The sequence below is a fragment of the Schistocerca piceifrons genome, chromosome 8 (assembly GCF_021461385.2).
Source record: "Schistocerca piceifrons isolate TAMUIC-IGC-003096 chromosome 8, iqSchPice1.1, whole genome shotgun sequence".
NCBI lineage: Eukaryota > Metazoa > Arthropoda > Insecta > Orthoptera > Acrididae > Schistocerca > Schistocerca piceifrons.
Genome location: NC_060145.1, coordinates 80733248 through 80750727, shown reverse-complemented (window position 1 = coordinate 80750727; position 17480 = coordinate 80733248). Strand labels below are relative to the sequence as shown.

General features: G+C 39.3%; 1 protein-coding gene across 7 annotated transcripts in view; it reads right to left on the bottom strand.

The window, feature by feature from the left end:
- LOC124711454 (eukaryotic translation initiation factor 4E transporter) overlaps positions 1-17480 on the bottom strand; it is a 289788-nt gene that overhangs the window by 153837 nt on the left and 118471 nt on the right. For 6 of the 7 annotated variants that reach the window (XM_047241541.1, XM_047241542.1, XM_047241547.1 and 3 more), the window contains exons 6-8: positions 11433-11585; positions 9511-9641; positions 9279-9392 (exon numbers count right to left, since the gene is read on the bottom strand). In XM_047241541.1, the coding sequence (XP_047097497.1) occupies positions 9279-9392; positions 9511-9641; positions 11433-11585 (398 nt within the window). The remainder of the gene's footprint in view (positions 1-9278; positions 9393-9510; positions 9642-11432; positions 11586-17480) is intronic. The other variant, XM_047241546.1, reaches the window with a different exon arrangement.

The following is a 17480-nucleotide window of genomic DNA, read 5'->3' as shown; positions in this document are numbered from 1 at the left end:
AAGTAACTTCTCTGCAAGTTCTACACTGTTATAATAATTATCCATGCAGAAGTGATGCCACTTTCCATCAGAAGGTGTTAAATAGTTCCATCACTGTTTTTGCTAAAGGCTGTCCGTGCCGGAATATATCCCTAATGAGGAAATGTATCCCGTACTCTAATCACACAGCATCCAAGTGAGTATGCCGTATTCCGTAATTTTCGACGGATTGTAAACTTTAAAATTTAACCGTCCACGCCACGGTATCATTCCTTCATCAGGGTGTATATGCAGACAAGGAAAAAATTTCCGAATTTTTCCCAGTTAAAAATGCACTTTCTCCCAGGTGAAAAAACACTTTTGGTGTTATGTGACAGTGTATTTTCCCTTGGAACTGCAAAACTTATCAGACCTTTGAATGGTTCTGGTTTTATACACGGGAGTCAAATTTCCCGGCACTTTAGAAAATGAAACTTAGGAAAAAAGACACATGTTAGAAATATCTTTGATGTGCAGCAACATGTACACTGCATATTTTCATATTACAGAAGTATACATTGGAATTCCAAACACTGCCGCATATTACTTTCCGAATAATTGAAATCGAGATTGCGAAGCACTTTTGTAAGCCAGTCATAGCTGGTGTCACGTGATCTCACCAGCAGATGACAGCGGATATTCAGAGCATAAGACACGTGATGTAGTCAGCTAACAGCAACATCACTGTTAAGTAGCATGAACACACAAACATGGAAAGTTCATAGTTTAAATGAGTATACATAGTGTTGTAACAAATTGGTCTCTAAGGTTAATAAGCTAAGCTTTCGCATCTAATGTTTATCTTTTTGGCGCGTGTATAAGATATATTACACAAATGTGCCAGTAAAATATTTAATAATGACATAAATGTCTGATATTCAGGGTTCGAAATTCTTCTAAATGGCTTGCCATCAGAGTTTGTTTTTAAATGAGAGTCAAACGCTCTTTGATTTAAGAAATTAATGGTACATTCTCGCACATAGTTCAACTTATGTAAAAGGATATTTACTTTGAAAGTAACACTTTTCAAACAACCATTTGCAATATTTTACCACAACCTGTTAAAAATAGGTTAATTTCAGCAGTTGCCAGAGAGCGCAAATAACAAGACGACACCGAGCTTGCGCAGCTACCATGACGTAGGAAGCCCGTATGTACGTACATGTAAAACATTAAAATATCATACATTATGTCATAAAAGAAACAAGACATCAGAGGATACTGCAAGAGCATCCGAATTGGTGAACCACACTAAAATATGCACGTTTAAAGCGCATTCTTAAAGTGCACATTCGTATGTCCAGATTCCCAAAGAAGTAGACCTCAATCTGATATTAAGCTTTTCAGTGTGGTTTTCGGGATGTAAATTTTCTTGGAGCACCAGTACTGTATTATATCATGTTTGGTTCTTTATTGTGGCGTAATGCCACACGTGCTAGAAGATGGGAACGCGCACTTTAAATACAGCAAACAGTTGAAACTAGCCAGTACTGTGGAATTAAAAATTTCGTTTCAAATACATTGGCTGCCTCTGCGGAAAAGGTTAATAGAAGTCAAATTTCTTTAGCAAACAGACAAATATAACTTCATTGTTCTGCAAGGCCATTAATGCTTGACTGTCATAAAGGTGGAAATAAAATAAACTCTGAAACATGACATTTTAGCCTTCTGTAATTATGTGAATATATTTTAATTCAGTTGATAGTTCCCGGCCACAGATATCCATTTTCTTTTCATTTGATGTGAGAGTAAACGAACAGGAGACAGCAAGATCACTAAACGTAAACACTGGTCACGTGGAGACTACCCACTATAATTCAGACTACTCTGTGCATCAGCCTCGGATCCACGATATTTGGCGAACCGGGTCAATACTAAAAAATCGAATTTTCAAAAGTATGTTCATCTTGTAGCACACATCTTTCTGAGAAGTCAAACATAAAACATATGTGTTTGAGGGAATGTAAGACATGCTATTTGGTCTTCAGTGTGGCAAAGTGCAGTGCCACGCCTCTTCATACAGCATTCCTCTATAGCACGTCACTGAATTTCGTTCTGTGGAATTGAAACGTGTATATTTTGTAATGGATGCCATCAAACCTACATAGGACAGTGGAAATTGAAATGTCCTGTGGTGCCTCTCCTGCTCCCAGTCGGACCGTTTGACAGCCTGCCCCCTCTTAAAAAAATCTCGCAATAGCGAATGGGATTATTTGTAATCGGGAGAACAAGGACTCTTCAGAAAATTTGCACTCTTTATTGTCTATTAGCTAATAACTTGTTGTTTCGTGTGACCTAAAATTAAATATAGAATACATAAAACCAATGAAGACAAGAGACAAGCAAGAAAGTACACATTTCTTCAAGCCTGAGCTCCTAGCATTTTTCTCTCTCTAATCTTGCTACAGCTTTACATGGTGTGCTTTCATTTCTGTGAAAGAATCTATTACCTCATCAAAGTTTGACAAACGTTTTGCTATATGAAAAACCAAAATGTCATTATCTAATAATGAAAAAGCTGCCAATACAAATAATACCCAAGACTGGTGTGCTTTCTCGATCTGATTATGTCTATTTGGTCACTGTCTGCTGGATAAAATAAAATAGGCCTTTCTAATATTGCAGCAATTTTGTAACACACAACAAATAAACAAGACTGTTTTGGCACAAATGGTCATTTTTATAACACGACAGAACATAATTAATGAAGTACCAATATCAAATGCCTATAAGGCCTACTACAAGCAAAAAACTTTATGTTAGGAAATAGTTTCGCATTTCATTCATACGCACCAGTTTCTCAAGCACGAGATCGAAAAGTAGTATTACGAAATTTTTATATAAATCTGGAATCGTCTTATTCTTCCTTAACTTGTGTGATGTCCCCGTATCTTCTCCTTCCTTGTTTTAGCAAACAATCTTGTCATCAAGAATTCTGTACTGTAGCTATTCCTGCCGTTGTCAAAACTTGTTTTCGTACAACATGTTTTCCGCGTTACTTCCAGAATAGAAATTAAGCAGCTCCTAGCTGGGGACTGTACAACTGGTCCTTACTAATGTAGGGATATGGCCAAAAATTTTCTGTCGAAGTTTCATTTCCTTGAATACGCCGAGAAGATAATACGTAATCTTTCTCACCAGTAATTCCCGTTAGCCGTTTATTTCCACTCTGGTAGTCTCAATCTATGAATTTCACTAGTAATTATAACAACGCTGAACATTTGCAAACCCTATCAACCACATAATCGGACAGCGATTGGCGTTCATCCGTTCGGCTTTACTCTACTCAGCTCGTACCACCCTGTCCCCTTTTGTCTACGGAAAGTTTATTTCTAGATGCGACGAGGATTCTCCTGACAGACACATGAAGTACACTATGCAAGCATTCAAAAATCAACTTATGATTCATTCAGAAATCAATTAAAATGTGTTCAAAAACCTACAGGGATGCATTTCAGAATCATATGAATAATTGATAAGACCAATGCGTGCTGGATGCTAGGTGCTTTGTGAAACAAGTTTTTTCCCCACAAGAATATGAATTTGGTGCCCCATTTTCCCGGTAGCACCTAGCTGCTTGCTGCGACTGCTTGCACAGCCAACAGCCACATTCCTGTAGCCAGAAGTGTGAGAATCTACTACCCAAACGCGACTCAACTGCACATGCACATGCACATGCACATGAGCCCGCTCGTAACTGCTAAAATGCATCTAATGTAAACAGTTGTGACTTCACACTCATCAAAGGCAATTTGTTGTTATGAAGCATTGCATAGTCTTCCTAAAGCCTTTGACACATTTGGCTGTTGGCACATGCTTGCATGAGCACAGTGTCTCATTGTTGTATATGGTATTTTTTCGTTTTTATCTCGTTTATGTTTTATTGTTGAAATATTATTCTGCAGTATGGGGATGCAGTAATATCTTTTGGTAGAGTATGGGTTCTTACCAGTCAAAATTACAAAAATTTAAGTGGAAACTAAACCAATGAAAAATTCCCAGGTTTTTCCTGGTTTTCTCCCGGATGAAAAAAATTCCTGGGTTTTTTCTGGTTCTCCCGGTTGTCCCGGGTCGTATACACCCTATTCATCAATTGAGATGTTTTGACTTAGATTAAACATTTCTTTAAGCTTTTTTGGAAAAATAATCAATTACGAACCGCACTTTGACAAGCCGGTCGGCACTATCCAGTTTATTTTTGCTGTCGGAAATGTAAAAATCATAATATATGTCTGAATCGGTTGTGGGACACAGTTTAGCGAAATATCGGTGTCTATCAATGGATTCGTTGACCAATAATCATTGATCCTTGCTTTTCTTACAATTCCCATGAAGATAGCAAGCCCAAACCATTTTCTAAGTTCGGGTCCCATAATGTCGACAAATTTGGCATTTTTTAAATCCAGTTTCCTTCTATTGCAATTTTGACTGTAGTACTTTTTGGTTTCGTTGCTAATATATTCAAATAGATCGTTCCCAATATATAATTGTATGATATCCTCAATGCTCTGTCTATCTTTGGGAAATGTGTTTGGACCCGGGGATCCTTCAAATTTATTACTGGTCATCGGTAAATCAAAGTCTGACCATTGTGCACTGTCTTCTTCGTCTGATTCAGCAGAACCAGATGGCAATCGCAGCGTTCGCCAAATTCTTGGATGTATTCCACTGTCTTCCTATGATTCTGCTTCACGTTCATTTTTTTGATATCCAACGTCTTCTTCCCAATCAATCAAGTCGTCTAGAACGTCAAAAAGACGTCCGCACATTCATCGTAAATAATCCTCCTTTCTTTTTCGTCTGCCAAGATGAAAGGGCACAAGTACTTGTAAAAACAGAATACTTGTTGATGTGTGTAACTTATTGTTATCTAAACACAACACCAACACAGAATGCAAAAGATACTAACGTGCTGTCACCAGCCACTGCACGATACTATGCAGACGACATCACTGTGGTAATGCCGGCCGTTGAGCACTATTTCGTGCACAACACGAGCGCGGCATCGCCGGATGGCATAGTGTCAATGTGCTCTTTTATGTTTTAGTCCGATCTGGCCATGTCTGTTCGTATACCAGATGTGCTGCTGGAGAGCAGTGAAATTTCCACCACGATTTAAATCCAGAAAGAAAGTTCAAAATAGTTATTTAAAGTCTACTTGAACTATGTTTGTGCCTTGATTATATCTATATACTTATTCTTGGTTCTTTCCAGTGTTTGAATTTTACTATTCTTGAAATTCTTAGTTTTGACTGTTAATCACTATTTGCTGGCTGCGGTTTTACCTTATTCTGGATTGCTTGTTGAGGCAGCTATCTGGTGAAAGTGTGTTATTGTACCAATTGACCTGTTTGTAGGAATCTTCTTGTCAGATGACACTGATTTTACGAGCGACCTGCTGTTGCCCGATGGTTCAGCAACTGTTTCTGCTGTCTGTGTGCAACTGGCTCAGCCTGAGAAGAATGAGCATACCGGCAGTATGGTATTACTGGCCGGCATTTAAGATTTGCTGCTGCTATTACCTCAGGTGAAGCTGCTCTGTGGCACAATGATTTCTGCGTAAGTCTTTTCTTCAATGATTTGTGTGGGCCTAATTCTTTTCACAGTTTGCTTTTTTTTTTTGCCTTCCGACTTCGATCTACATCTAAATATACATCCATACTCCGCAAGCCACCTGACAGTGTGTGGCGGAGGGTACATTGAGTACCTCTATTGGTTCACCCTTCTATTCCAGTCTCGTATTGTTCCTGGAAAGAAGGATTGTCGGTATGCCTCTGTGTGGGCTCTAATCTCTCTGATTTTATCCTCATGGTCTCTTCGCGAGATATAAGTAGGAGGGAGCAATATACCGCTTTACTCCTCGGTGAAGGTATGTTCTCGAAACTTCAACAAAAGCCCGTACCGAGCTACTGAGCGTCTCTCCTGCAGAGTCTTCCACTGGAGTTTATCTATCATCTCCGTAACACTTTCGCGATTACTAAATGATCCTGTAACGAAGCGCGCTGCTCACCATTGGATCTTCTCTATCTTTTCTATCAACCCTATCTGGTACGGATCCCACATTGCTGAGCAGTATTCTAGCAGCGGGTGAACAAGCGTACTGTAACCTACTTACTTTGTTTACGGATTGCATTTCCTTAGGATTCTTCCAATGAATCTCAGTCTGGCATCTGCTTTACCAACAATCAACTTTATATGATCATTCCATTTTAAATCACTCCTAATGCGTACTCCCAAATAATTTATGGAATTAACTGCTTCCACTTGCTGACCTGCTACATTGTAGCTAAATGAAATGGGATTGTTCTTCCTATGTATTCGCAGCACATTACACTTGTCTACATTGAGATTCAATTGCCATTCCCTGCACCATGCGGCAATTTGCTGCGGATCCTCCTGCATTTCAATACAATTTTCCATTGTTATAACCTCTCCATATACCACAGCATCATCTGCGAAAAGCCTCAGTGAACTTCCGATGTCATCCACAAGATCATTTATGTATATTGTGAATAGCAACGGTCCTACGACACTCCCCTGTGGCACACCTGAAATCACGCTTACTTCTGAAGACTTCTCTCCATTGAGAATGACATGCCGCATTCTGTTACCTAGGAACTCTTCAATCCAATCACACAATTGGTCTGATAGTCCATATGCTCTTACTTTGTTCATTAAATGACTGTGGGGAACTGTATCAAACGCCTTGCAGAAGTCAAGAAACATGGCATCTACCTGGGAACCCGTGTCTATTGCCCTCTGAGTCTCGTGCACGAATAGCACGAGCTGGGTTTCACATGATTGTCTTTTTCTAAACCCATGCTGATTCCTACAGAGTAGATTTCTAGTCTCCAGATAAGTCATTATACTCTAACATAATACGTGTTCCAGAATTCTTTTGGTGTCAGCTGGATCTTTTGCTGGCCTGTGTATTTGCTTAAATTTGTCAGCTCTCTAAGGAATCTGTTAAAAAGTTGAAAACCACTGTGTTAGCCTGAGACATTTAAGATATTACATTTGTTTAAACATTTTGCCATCGTTGTTAAATTGGTTAAGCCGTTGTGCTCCCCGGGGCCAAGCCCTTCAATGAAGTCCTGATAAACTGACTTTCTGGAGCTCAAGTGAAAAGAATGGTCTGTGAAGGATGTGGTTTGAACTGTTACAGTGCTTGTTGGCAATCCTGAACAGCTGTTAAAAGGTCTTTGGTTCACTGCACCCAACAGTTGGAGGGGACTTGTAGAAAGGGGAACAGCAGTTCCAATGACGTGGATGATCACATCATATGCTTTGCATAACATCAGTACAATATGACAGAGGTGGCGAATGTAGCAGCAGAGGCATACAGACCAGTTGGTTTTGTGAAGTGCCGAACTTCGTAGTCTGTGTCAGTCAACAGCAAGGGAACACCCAGGGGTCACTGGAAAGTGGTCACTGCCAAAGAGGTTGTCGTGTAGTGATCTATGTAGCAAAGCCAAAGATTAGGGGACGAGACTGTTAGGTCAACAGCTAAAAAGGTACCAATGGGTGGCACTGAAGTAGGCAGGAGAACCATAATTGAAGTGCACAGATCATGTCTGTGAGAAGTTGGTCATTTACCTGTAGAAGGCTTCTGCCAGACAAAGTGTGGTTCCATGGGAGATGGTGTGTGTTGAAGTCTCCAAAAAGGAGAAAAGGAGAGGGAGTGGGGAAGTTGTCCAATTAATGTGGTCAATTCAACATAATTGGTCTGCCTGGAGGTAGATAAATTTTGCAAATGGGAATTGATGCCTTTTGCTCCTGCACCACTATTGCCTTCAATGAGGTACAAAGGGAAATCCATTCCCTGACAACATCACTATGAACCGAAGTACATAGCTCTCCAGATACTCTCTTGAGAACAGTATGGTTCTGGCAGAACACACAATTACCATAGAGCATTAGAGAATGGTCATCAGTTAAATGCTTTTCTTTGAAAGCAATGCAAACCACAGAATACAAAGCAAGGTGGTTTAGTACTGTCAGGTGACATCAGTATCCTTTAGAGTAACACTGATTGCGTGACTGGTGGTCAGGTTAGGTGTGAAGGCACCACGAGGATCAGTTATGTCACAAGATCACTGCCTGCCACCAGTGGGGATGGAACCATCTCCACAAACATTGGCTCAGAATTCAACTGAGGGGAGATCTGATGACTGGGAGCACTTAAGGAGCCTTGTACCAATCCTCCTCCTCCGCTGCTGATTTGATGGGAAAGGTTTGTTAAAGGGGCTATCTGCACTGAGCACAGGGACAGACGAACAGACAGCCTGCAACCCACAGGCCAAAGCTCCTTCAGTCATCATTTGCTGTAATGCCTCCAGTCCGAGGGATTGCCTCCCAAGAGGGATCCTGAGAGAGTCTTGTCCCTGGTAGATACTGAAGGAGAATGCTTCTCCGTTTGGATGTGAGAAGTAGTTCCTGAAGATACTGTGGGAACATCCAATGAGGAGCAACTTTTCCAAAACCCCTATTGTGCATACAACACCTTCAGTCCAATGTTTGCTATGTGCACATTGCTGCTCACCACTTAAAGGCTGTAGGTGTGGCAGTGATCATTTGACACTCAAAGGACAGAAAATGGTCATTTCTGATGAGTCATGGTACAGTGACGTCAGGGTATGAGTACATCAGCAACCAGCAGGCAATGCATTCCACTTTTCAATGGGGTACCATACAGGCAGGTAGTAGTATTCTATTGCAGATAATATAAACATGGGATGAAATTGTTCTCCCCGATAACTCTGCCATTGTCTCAGAGCGCCACTGACGATGCAGAAACATACTATACAATAATTTGTAAATCTAGTGCACCCTGCAGATTTTTGCAAATAGATCAATGCACCATTCCATTGTTCTATGTCAGAATAGATATTTCCTGCACATAATCCTAACTGGGATCCCTAAAGATGTGCTTTCCTTGACTCACACTATCCTACTCCAAGCTGTTGGCAGTAGTTGAGTGGTCTGATCGGGGTAGTTTCTGTATGTTTCTGCTGCGTAATTTAGTGCCACAATACATCACTATTGTCATTGCAGTATTTAGATGCTGCACATGTAAGTATGTGCAATTCAACTGCTACTGAGTGTGTGTTATATTTACCCAGTATTCAGTGCAACAACATGATACACTAATTCAGTTCAATGATGCCTGTAGCTATGAAGTTGAGTGTGAAATTGGCATGCAAGTCATACACTGAGTTGCACCAGATATTTTCTTACAAGGAACAGTTTTCATTTCTTACTCTTTCCAGATTTTTGTGAAGCACTCTTTCTTGTTGGTCTTCCGAGACTGCCATCATCACAAAAATCTCCAAATCCTCCAAGGTCTATTTTATCATTCTGTGAAGTTGGTCCACCTGAAATGAAATGGGCACTGATTATTCTTTTATCATTTCAGGGTACATGAAGTAAATCAGGGCCTCACATACCATTTAATTCTTTAATACACACTACTAAATTGTCACAGAAGAGTACCTGAGAACCACTCTGGTTCTTCTTCTTTGCTGTCACTGTAAGCTCTTCTCTTGTCATTGTAACGGTTCCTTTCCCCCCTGGACTTGTCTTTATCACGATCAAAATCTCTTCCAAATGATCGACGGTCAAACCTGAAATTAAACTTATATGAAACAAACTTTAGAATGAACACCAATACAATACCAAATTTTGTAATAAAAACTCCAAAGGAGTGTAAAGCCCCTTTCACACTGGAAACAGTGTGCACTAGCATCTAGTTACCTAGTGTTCACTATGATTCACTTTGTGTGTGTGTGTGTGTGTGTGTGTGTGTGTGTGTGTGTGTGTACAGAAGCACTTACACTACAGGGAACTGAAGACAACTCGAGAAACATTACCTATGAGCTCTGTATTACTATTTTGCACTAACAATGAACACACAGGATATGACACTGAAATTAGAAGAATGGTGCAAAACATTTAGGAGGATTATTTTGCATGGTGAGTGCACTATTTTAGATGAAGTAAGCAAACTGGTATGGGAAAGGAAGAATCTACTTTTCTCAGTTTGCAGTACATAAACATGAAATGCGTGGATCTTGTGTACTTAACACTAAAATGCTACTCCAGCATTCCTTTGCATTAGTCTGAACTTTATACACATGTCTCTTGACACTTTTCACTGGTTTCTCATTACAACTGAGGATAAAATTTAAAAGGACACTAATTATCAAAATTAACGTAACTGGAAGAGGGGCTAGCATTTGTACTCTCAATACTATCAACTGGAAAGCTTTAGGTGATCATTTTCCATTTCAGTACCTGCTAAATAAAATAGTTTGCGATACCTTGTATGACGTGTGAAGCACTTACATGATTTTATTTAAGTATGTGTAAGGAATAGGTAAATAAAATAATATTAATGAAATTAGAAATATGACCTGTCAGATAAAATCTGCTGCACAGCTTGTTAGAGAGCAGATGGTGTGGTTGAGGGTAAATTATTTTTATTTTAGTTTCTTTCATTACATCAATATTTAACATAATGATTTACCCCACCATGTAACTACCCTTACAATGAAAATAAGCAACAAGAATGATTAGGTCTTTTGTATGCTTTTACTTTTAATCAGTATAATAGCTACATACTGAGACTCCTTTACTTTCAAGGGAACTTATTGCACTTCATTTAACAAAAGAATTATAGCAAATCTTGTGCTTATTCACTCTGTTCCCACCTCATACAAGCATCTAATAAATTTTTCTTTTATCTCCCATCACCAGTGGTACATCCGAGTGCTCCAGCAGTTTTCTATGAATCATTTCCTTTCCTTTGGCATTTGTTCAGTCAATCTGAATCACATATGGTATCCATATTACACTCTCTTCGGACAACTCCCTCTCTCAGAACTGATAAAAACAAGACAAGATAGCAGAGAGGAGCTTTCTGTGCTGCTAACACAGCAGCATAGAAGACACGAACCTCCTTTGATGGTTCATTAGATGACCACCAACCAGTGGAACATGAGTTAACAGAAGTGAATGGGAATGTAACGCGGCAATGCTGCTTGCTCACACGTGCCTAGCTTTTACACCATGGGATTCTTGTTCACTGGCGCATGTTTGCTTCAATTTCAATGAGGATTAAGAGTAGCAACTAATCTGTAATGACAGGAAGAAATGACACGGTATGTCACAGTTATAATGCGACAGACAATTTATCATGAGTTAGTTTTAATAATTTAATGCTGAACAATTTTATGCAACTTGCAGGACAAACAAAATTTTGAGACAAGCTATCAATTATCCACAAGCTGTAATACTGCAATATAGAATACAGAATGAAAAGGAAGCTAATTCCAATATCTTCAGAATTTAAAATACAAGACTTAAAAAAATGTTCACCATAAACTAACTACCACTGGCTAAATTTCACAGCATACCTCTCATCTCTTGAAGATGTACTATTTCGCTGAAAGCCAAACTCACTGGAACTCTGGTCTTGCTCTTTATCTAAACGGAAGTCCCAGACATCTCTAGTGACAATACGACCACTGCCAATACGTCTTGACTGCACTTCACGGTGGCTTGGATCCCTACAAATGATTTTACATTTTAAACAATTTTTCATTAAGGAAACATGAACCATCTTTTTTTCCTTTTCAGCAAAATATTTTCACAAGACTTGCAAACAACAAATGTATTGCCAGTGATATGTATATCATACCTAAAAGATTTTTTATCTTGCAACAAACACTAAGGTACAATCATCAGCATCAGTTTACACTTCGCAGGAGAAATTAGTGAAAATTAGTTGCAATATAAACCGCAGCATCAGAATGCCACAAATATTCAGACATTTCCTTATATGGGAAACTGTTGGAGGTAGCAAGGAAAATGTGGCAAAATTTCACTGTCTCACCAGTTCACTCACTACTTCCCTGTTTGTTGGAGTAAATCTCAACTTCCCTACTTGTCCTGTTGATTCCTGTGATTAATGTTCTCACCTTTACATCAGTTTTTTAGTTTCACAGTTTAATGGGAGTTAGAATAGAAATCTGACATTTTCACATTTTTATTCCATTATAAGATATGCAATTTTCTTTCTTAAATACTATGTACATTGCAAACTGTATGAAGTATTTTATTCCTTTTTTTAAATGTCTGCACCTGTTAAAATGTTAAAAATATTATGTCCATTACTTAACATCAAATGAATTCACTAACTTTTTATATGGAAAGCTGTGGATTGCAGTATTACAAAGGCAACATTACGCTGCTCTTATTGATAGGACTGTCGAAAACAGCTTTCCATAATATAAGCTCAAGCTGTACGTAGAAGTTCTAAGAATTCTGTTGGTACACTGACCAGTGTGTATACCCAAAAGATAATCTACTTTCAGATTGTACAAAACATTGTTATGAATGTTAAAGAACTAAGCAGAACATCTTTGAGAGGAACTATGAAGGAATGATTGGTGGAATGGGGGCTTCTGCACCTACTGAAATTTTTGGTTGACCCACAAATGAAAATAGTGTTACTTGAAGTTCCTAGGTGATGTGGGGGACTCTAAAGCATACAACAGTGTAGTAGCAGCAGTTTTCTGGTGAAATGATTATCACAAAACTGAAATAAGTTCATCACATCCACAAGATAATGGGCACTACGCTGAGGAAGTTGAAACTAAGTCAGAGAAACAAGAAACTTTACAATGATGAAACCGTATGGGCTGTACTGTCAGACAGAATTTATCAATTACAAAAATACTAAGGGACATCTATTAGGAATAACCATAATTTGTTCACAATGAGGAAGGCAATATGGGCTACCTTCTTCCATAAACTTAACACAAACTAATATACCAACTTTGCCTTCCCCAATTAGATTCATGGTGCAAGTATATCAATGTCCAATACTCAAATACTTCATATGGCCATGAACATTTGGTCTCAGAAACAGTCAAAGAAGTCAAAGCCCATTTACAGAGACCTGGCACATCCTGAAAGTGTCTACACAGGCAGACTAAATCCAAATGAGTCCATCTCATATGGAATCACATGTCGGAAAAATGTTTTTGTGGTTAGGAAGACACTTGATGCTTTTAATGATAGCAATATTGGTAGGGTGAAAGTGCTACCACATATGGGAATTATGCGTGGAGTAAACTGCATCAGAACTTGAAGGTTCACATTGATAAAGCACAGTATGCAGCAGAAATGGCCACCAAGGAGTCGAGAACAGAGAACAGAATTTAATTACAATGCAATGTCTGAAAGACCAGATACCATCTTAGTGTGTGTGTGTGTGTGTGTGTGTGTGTGTGTGTGTGTGTGTGTGTGTGTGTGTGTGTGTGTGTGTGTGTGTGTATATATATATATATACTGGCAGGTCGATAGACACACAAACAAACACAAACATACACACAAAATTCAAGCTTTCGCAACAAATTGTTGCCTCATCAGGAAAGAGGGAAGGAGAGGGGAAGACGAAAGGAAGTGGGTTTTAAAGGAGAGGGTAAGGAGTCATTCCAATCCCGGGAGCGGAAAGACTTACCTTAGGGGGAAAAAAGGACAGGTATACACTCGCACACACGCACATATCCATCCACACATACAGACACAAGCAGACATATTTGGTCTTTAAATATGTATGTGTGGATGGATATGTGCGTGTGTGCGAGTGTATACCTGTCCTTTTTTCCCCCTAAGGTAAGTCTTTCCGCTCCCGGGATTGGAATGACTTCTTACCCTCTCCTTTAAAACCCACTTCCTTTCGTCTTCCCCTCTCCTTCCCTCTTTCCTGATGAGGCAACAGTTTGTTGCGAAAGCTTGAATTTTGTGTGTATGTTTGTGTTTGTTTGTGTGTCTATCGACCTGCCAGCGCTTTTGTTCGGTAAGTCACCTCATATATATAGTTAAGGCTCACTGGCCACTTGACCATCTTCTTCTTCTGTGCGAATGCACCAACAGTGCCCGAACTCGTATAGGATCGGCAACGCGCCGTGAGTAATTAGTATAATAGGCGGGGGCACTACGAATGTAGTGAGGGACAATGCGTTGAGAATGTGGGTTTCGCAGGAGGTGTGCCAGAGATAAATCCCTGCAGTCGCGATTTCCTCTGTGTCCTCGGTGGCTCAGATGAACAGAGCATCTGCCACGTATGAACAGTAACACTACCAACAATGTGAATCCTGCAGCACACAGTCTGGAGATTATTCCTATGAAGCTGGGTACCCAAATGGTAAATAGTCTCCTGTCTACACTGCCTCAAGTAGTGTAAATTTAGTAACAACCACCATGTATATTAAGGAAGCTTCAGTCATTTGAAACTAAGTCAGATTTTCAGGGAGTTGCAACATACGTATACTGAGTCTACTGAACTAAAATAGAAATAAATACAACTGAAATTATTTTGAAAAGGCACAAAAAATTATACAAAATTTTGATTAAAAAATTGTATTTCCCACACCAATGGCTGAAATGCAATTATTTCTGTTCAATGCACTAAGAACATAACTTCTAATGTTCTGCGGAAGATTCATATCCATTGCTAACAGTGGTTTCTGAAATACAGGGAAGTCATGCAATGAAATTTTAATCTTGTTAATATAGTGCATTTCATCTATCCTTAATCAACAGTATGGTAACAGGCAGTATTAATGAAGTTCAGGTGTATCTCGTGTCGTGGCTCACCAAACTACATGTACATAAATGTGCATACATATGCTCTGTTTGGTGAGCCACAACTTATGTTTGAAATAAATAACTTCCCCAGCAGACTTAGCCACATCTTCAGAAATCAGAGACATGGCTCGATCCATTGCTCTTACCTACAGCTCAGGTATGGCAAAATAGTAAATAGTCTAGCATTTCACTCTACAAATGATTTCATATATGCTGTTAGTTTTGCCCACAATGATGGAAGAAACTGTACTTTCAAATGAGTTTTTAGAACTTAAAATGCCTTGGCAACTTTTTAAACAAAACAACTGCCAGAATCAATAAGTAAGAAACACTGTACGCCAAGTTTGGCTATCATTAATAGAAAAACAGGTTTTTTGACAGAATTAAAAATATGAGCAGCAGAGTGAAGTAGAAAGACATGCACACAAAGTAGTAGTAGTTGTGGTCTTCAGTCCTGAGACTGGTTTGATATAGCTCTCCATGCTACTATATCCTGTGCAAGCTTCATCTCCCAGTACCTACTGCAGCCTACATCCTTCTGAATCTGCTTGGTGTATTCATCTCTTTGTCTCCCTCTACGATGTTTACCCTCCATGCTGCCCTCCAATACTAAATTGGTGATCCCTTGATGCCTCAGAATATGTCCTACCAACCGATCCCTTCTTCTACTCAAGTTGCGCCAGAAACTCCTCTTCTCCCCAATCCTATTCAATAACTTCTCATTAGTTATGTGATCTACCCATCTAATCTTCAGCATTCTTCTGTAGCACCACATTTCGAAAGCTTCTATTCTCTTTTTGTCCAAACTATTTATCGTCCATGTTTCACTTCCATACATGGCTACACGCCATACAAATACTTTCAGAAACGACTTCCTGACAAATCTATACTCGATGTTAACAAATTTCTCTTCTTCAGAAATGCTTTCCTTGCCATTGCCAGTCTACATTTTATATCCTCTCTATTTTGACCATCATCAGTTATTTTGCTCCCCAAATAGCTAAACTCATTTACTACTTTAAGTGTCTCATTTCCTAATCTAATTTACTCAACATCACCCGATTTAATTCGACTACACTCCATTATCTTTGTTTTGCTTTTGTTGATGTTCATCATCTATCCTTCCTTCAAGACACTGTCCATTCTGTTCAATTGCTCTTCCAGGTCCTTTGCTGTCTCTGACAGAATTACAATGTCATCGGCGAACCACAAAGTTTTTATTTCTTCTCCATTGCTAGAAATGTAGGTTTGCCTTTTCTTAATCTAGCTTCTAAGATAAGTCGTAGGGTCAGTATTGCCTCACGTGTTTCTACGGAATACAAACTGATTTTTCCCGAGGTTGGCTTCTACCAGTTTTTCCATTTGTCTGTAAAGAATTCGCGTTAGTATTTTGCAGCCGTGACTTATTAAACTGATAGCTCGGTAATTTTCACATCTGTCAACACCTGCTCTCTTTGGGATTGGAATTATTACATTCTTCTTGAAGTCTGAGGGTATTTCACCTGTCTCATACATTTTGCTCACCAGATGGTAAAGTTTTGTCAGGACTGGCTCTCCCAAGGCTGTCGGTAGTTCTAATGGAATGTTGTCTACTCCCGGGGCCTTGTTTCGACTCAGGCCTTTCAGTGCTCTGTCAAACTCTTCACGCAGTATCTTATCTCCCATTTCATCTTTATCTACATCCTCCCCCCTTTCTATAACATTGCCCTTAAGTACATCACCCTTGTGTAGTCCCTCTATATACTCCTTCCACCTTTCTGCTTTCCCATCTTTGCTTAGAACTGGGTTTCCATCTGAGCTCTTGATATTCAAACAAGTGGTTCTCTTTTCTCCAAAGGTCTCTTTGATTTTATTGTAGGCAGTATCTATCTTACTCCTAGTGAGACAAGCCTCTACATCCTTACATTTGTCCTCTAGCCATCCCTGCTTAGCCATTTTGCACTTCCTGTCGACCTCGTTTTTGAGGAGCTTGTATTCCTTTTTGCCTGCTTCATTTACTGCATTTTTATATTTTCTCCTTTCATCAATTAAATTCAATACTACTTCTGTCACCCAAGGATTTCTACTACCCCTCGTCTTTTTACCTACTTGATCCTCTGCTGCCTTCACTACTTCATCCCTTAAAGCTACCCATTCTTCTTCTACCATATTTCTTTCCCCCATTTTTCTCAATTGTTTCCTTATGCTCTCCCTGAAACTCTGGACAACCTCCGGTTTAGTCAGTTTATCCAGGTCCCATCTCCTTAAATTCCCTCCTTTTTGCAGTTTCTTCAGTTTTAATCTACAGTTCAGTTCATAACCAATAGATTGTGGTTGGAGTCCACATCTGCCCCTGGAAATGTCTTACAATTTATAACCTGGTTCCTGAATCTCTGTCTTACTATTATATAATCTATCTGAAACCTGTCAGTATCTCCAGGCTTCTTCCATGTATATAACTGTCTTTTATAATTCTTGAACCAAGTGTTTGCTATTATTAAGTTGTGCTCTGTACAAAATTCTACCAGGCGGCTTCCTCTTTCATTTCTCACCTCCAATCCATATTCACCTACTACGTTTCCTTCTCTTCCTTTTCCTACTATCGAGTTCCAGGCACCCATGACTATTAAATTTTCGTCTCCCTTCACTATCTGAATAATTTCTTTTATCTCATCATACATTTCTTCAGTTTCTTCGTCTTCTGCAGAGCTAGTTGGCATATAAACTTTTACTAATGTAGTAGGCGTGGGCTTCGTGTCTATCTTGGCTACAATAATGTGTTCACTATGTTGTTTGTAGTAGCTTACCCGAACTATTTTTTTATTCAT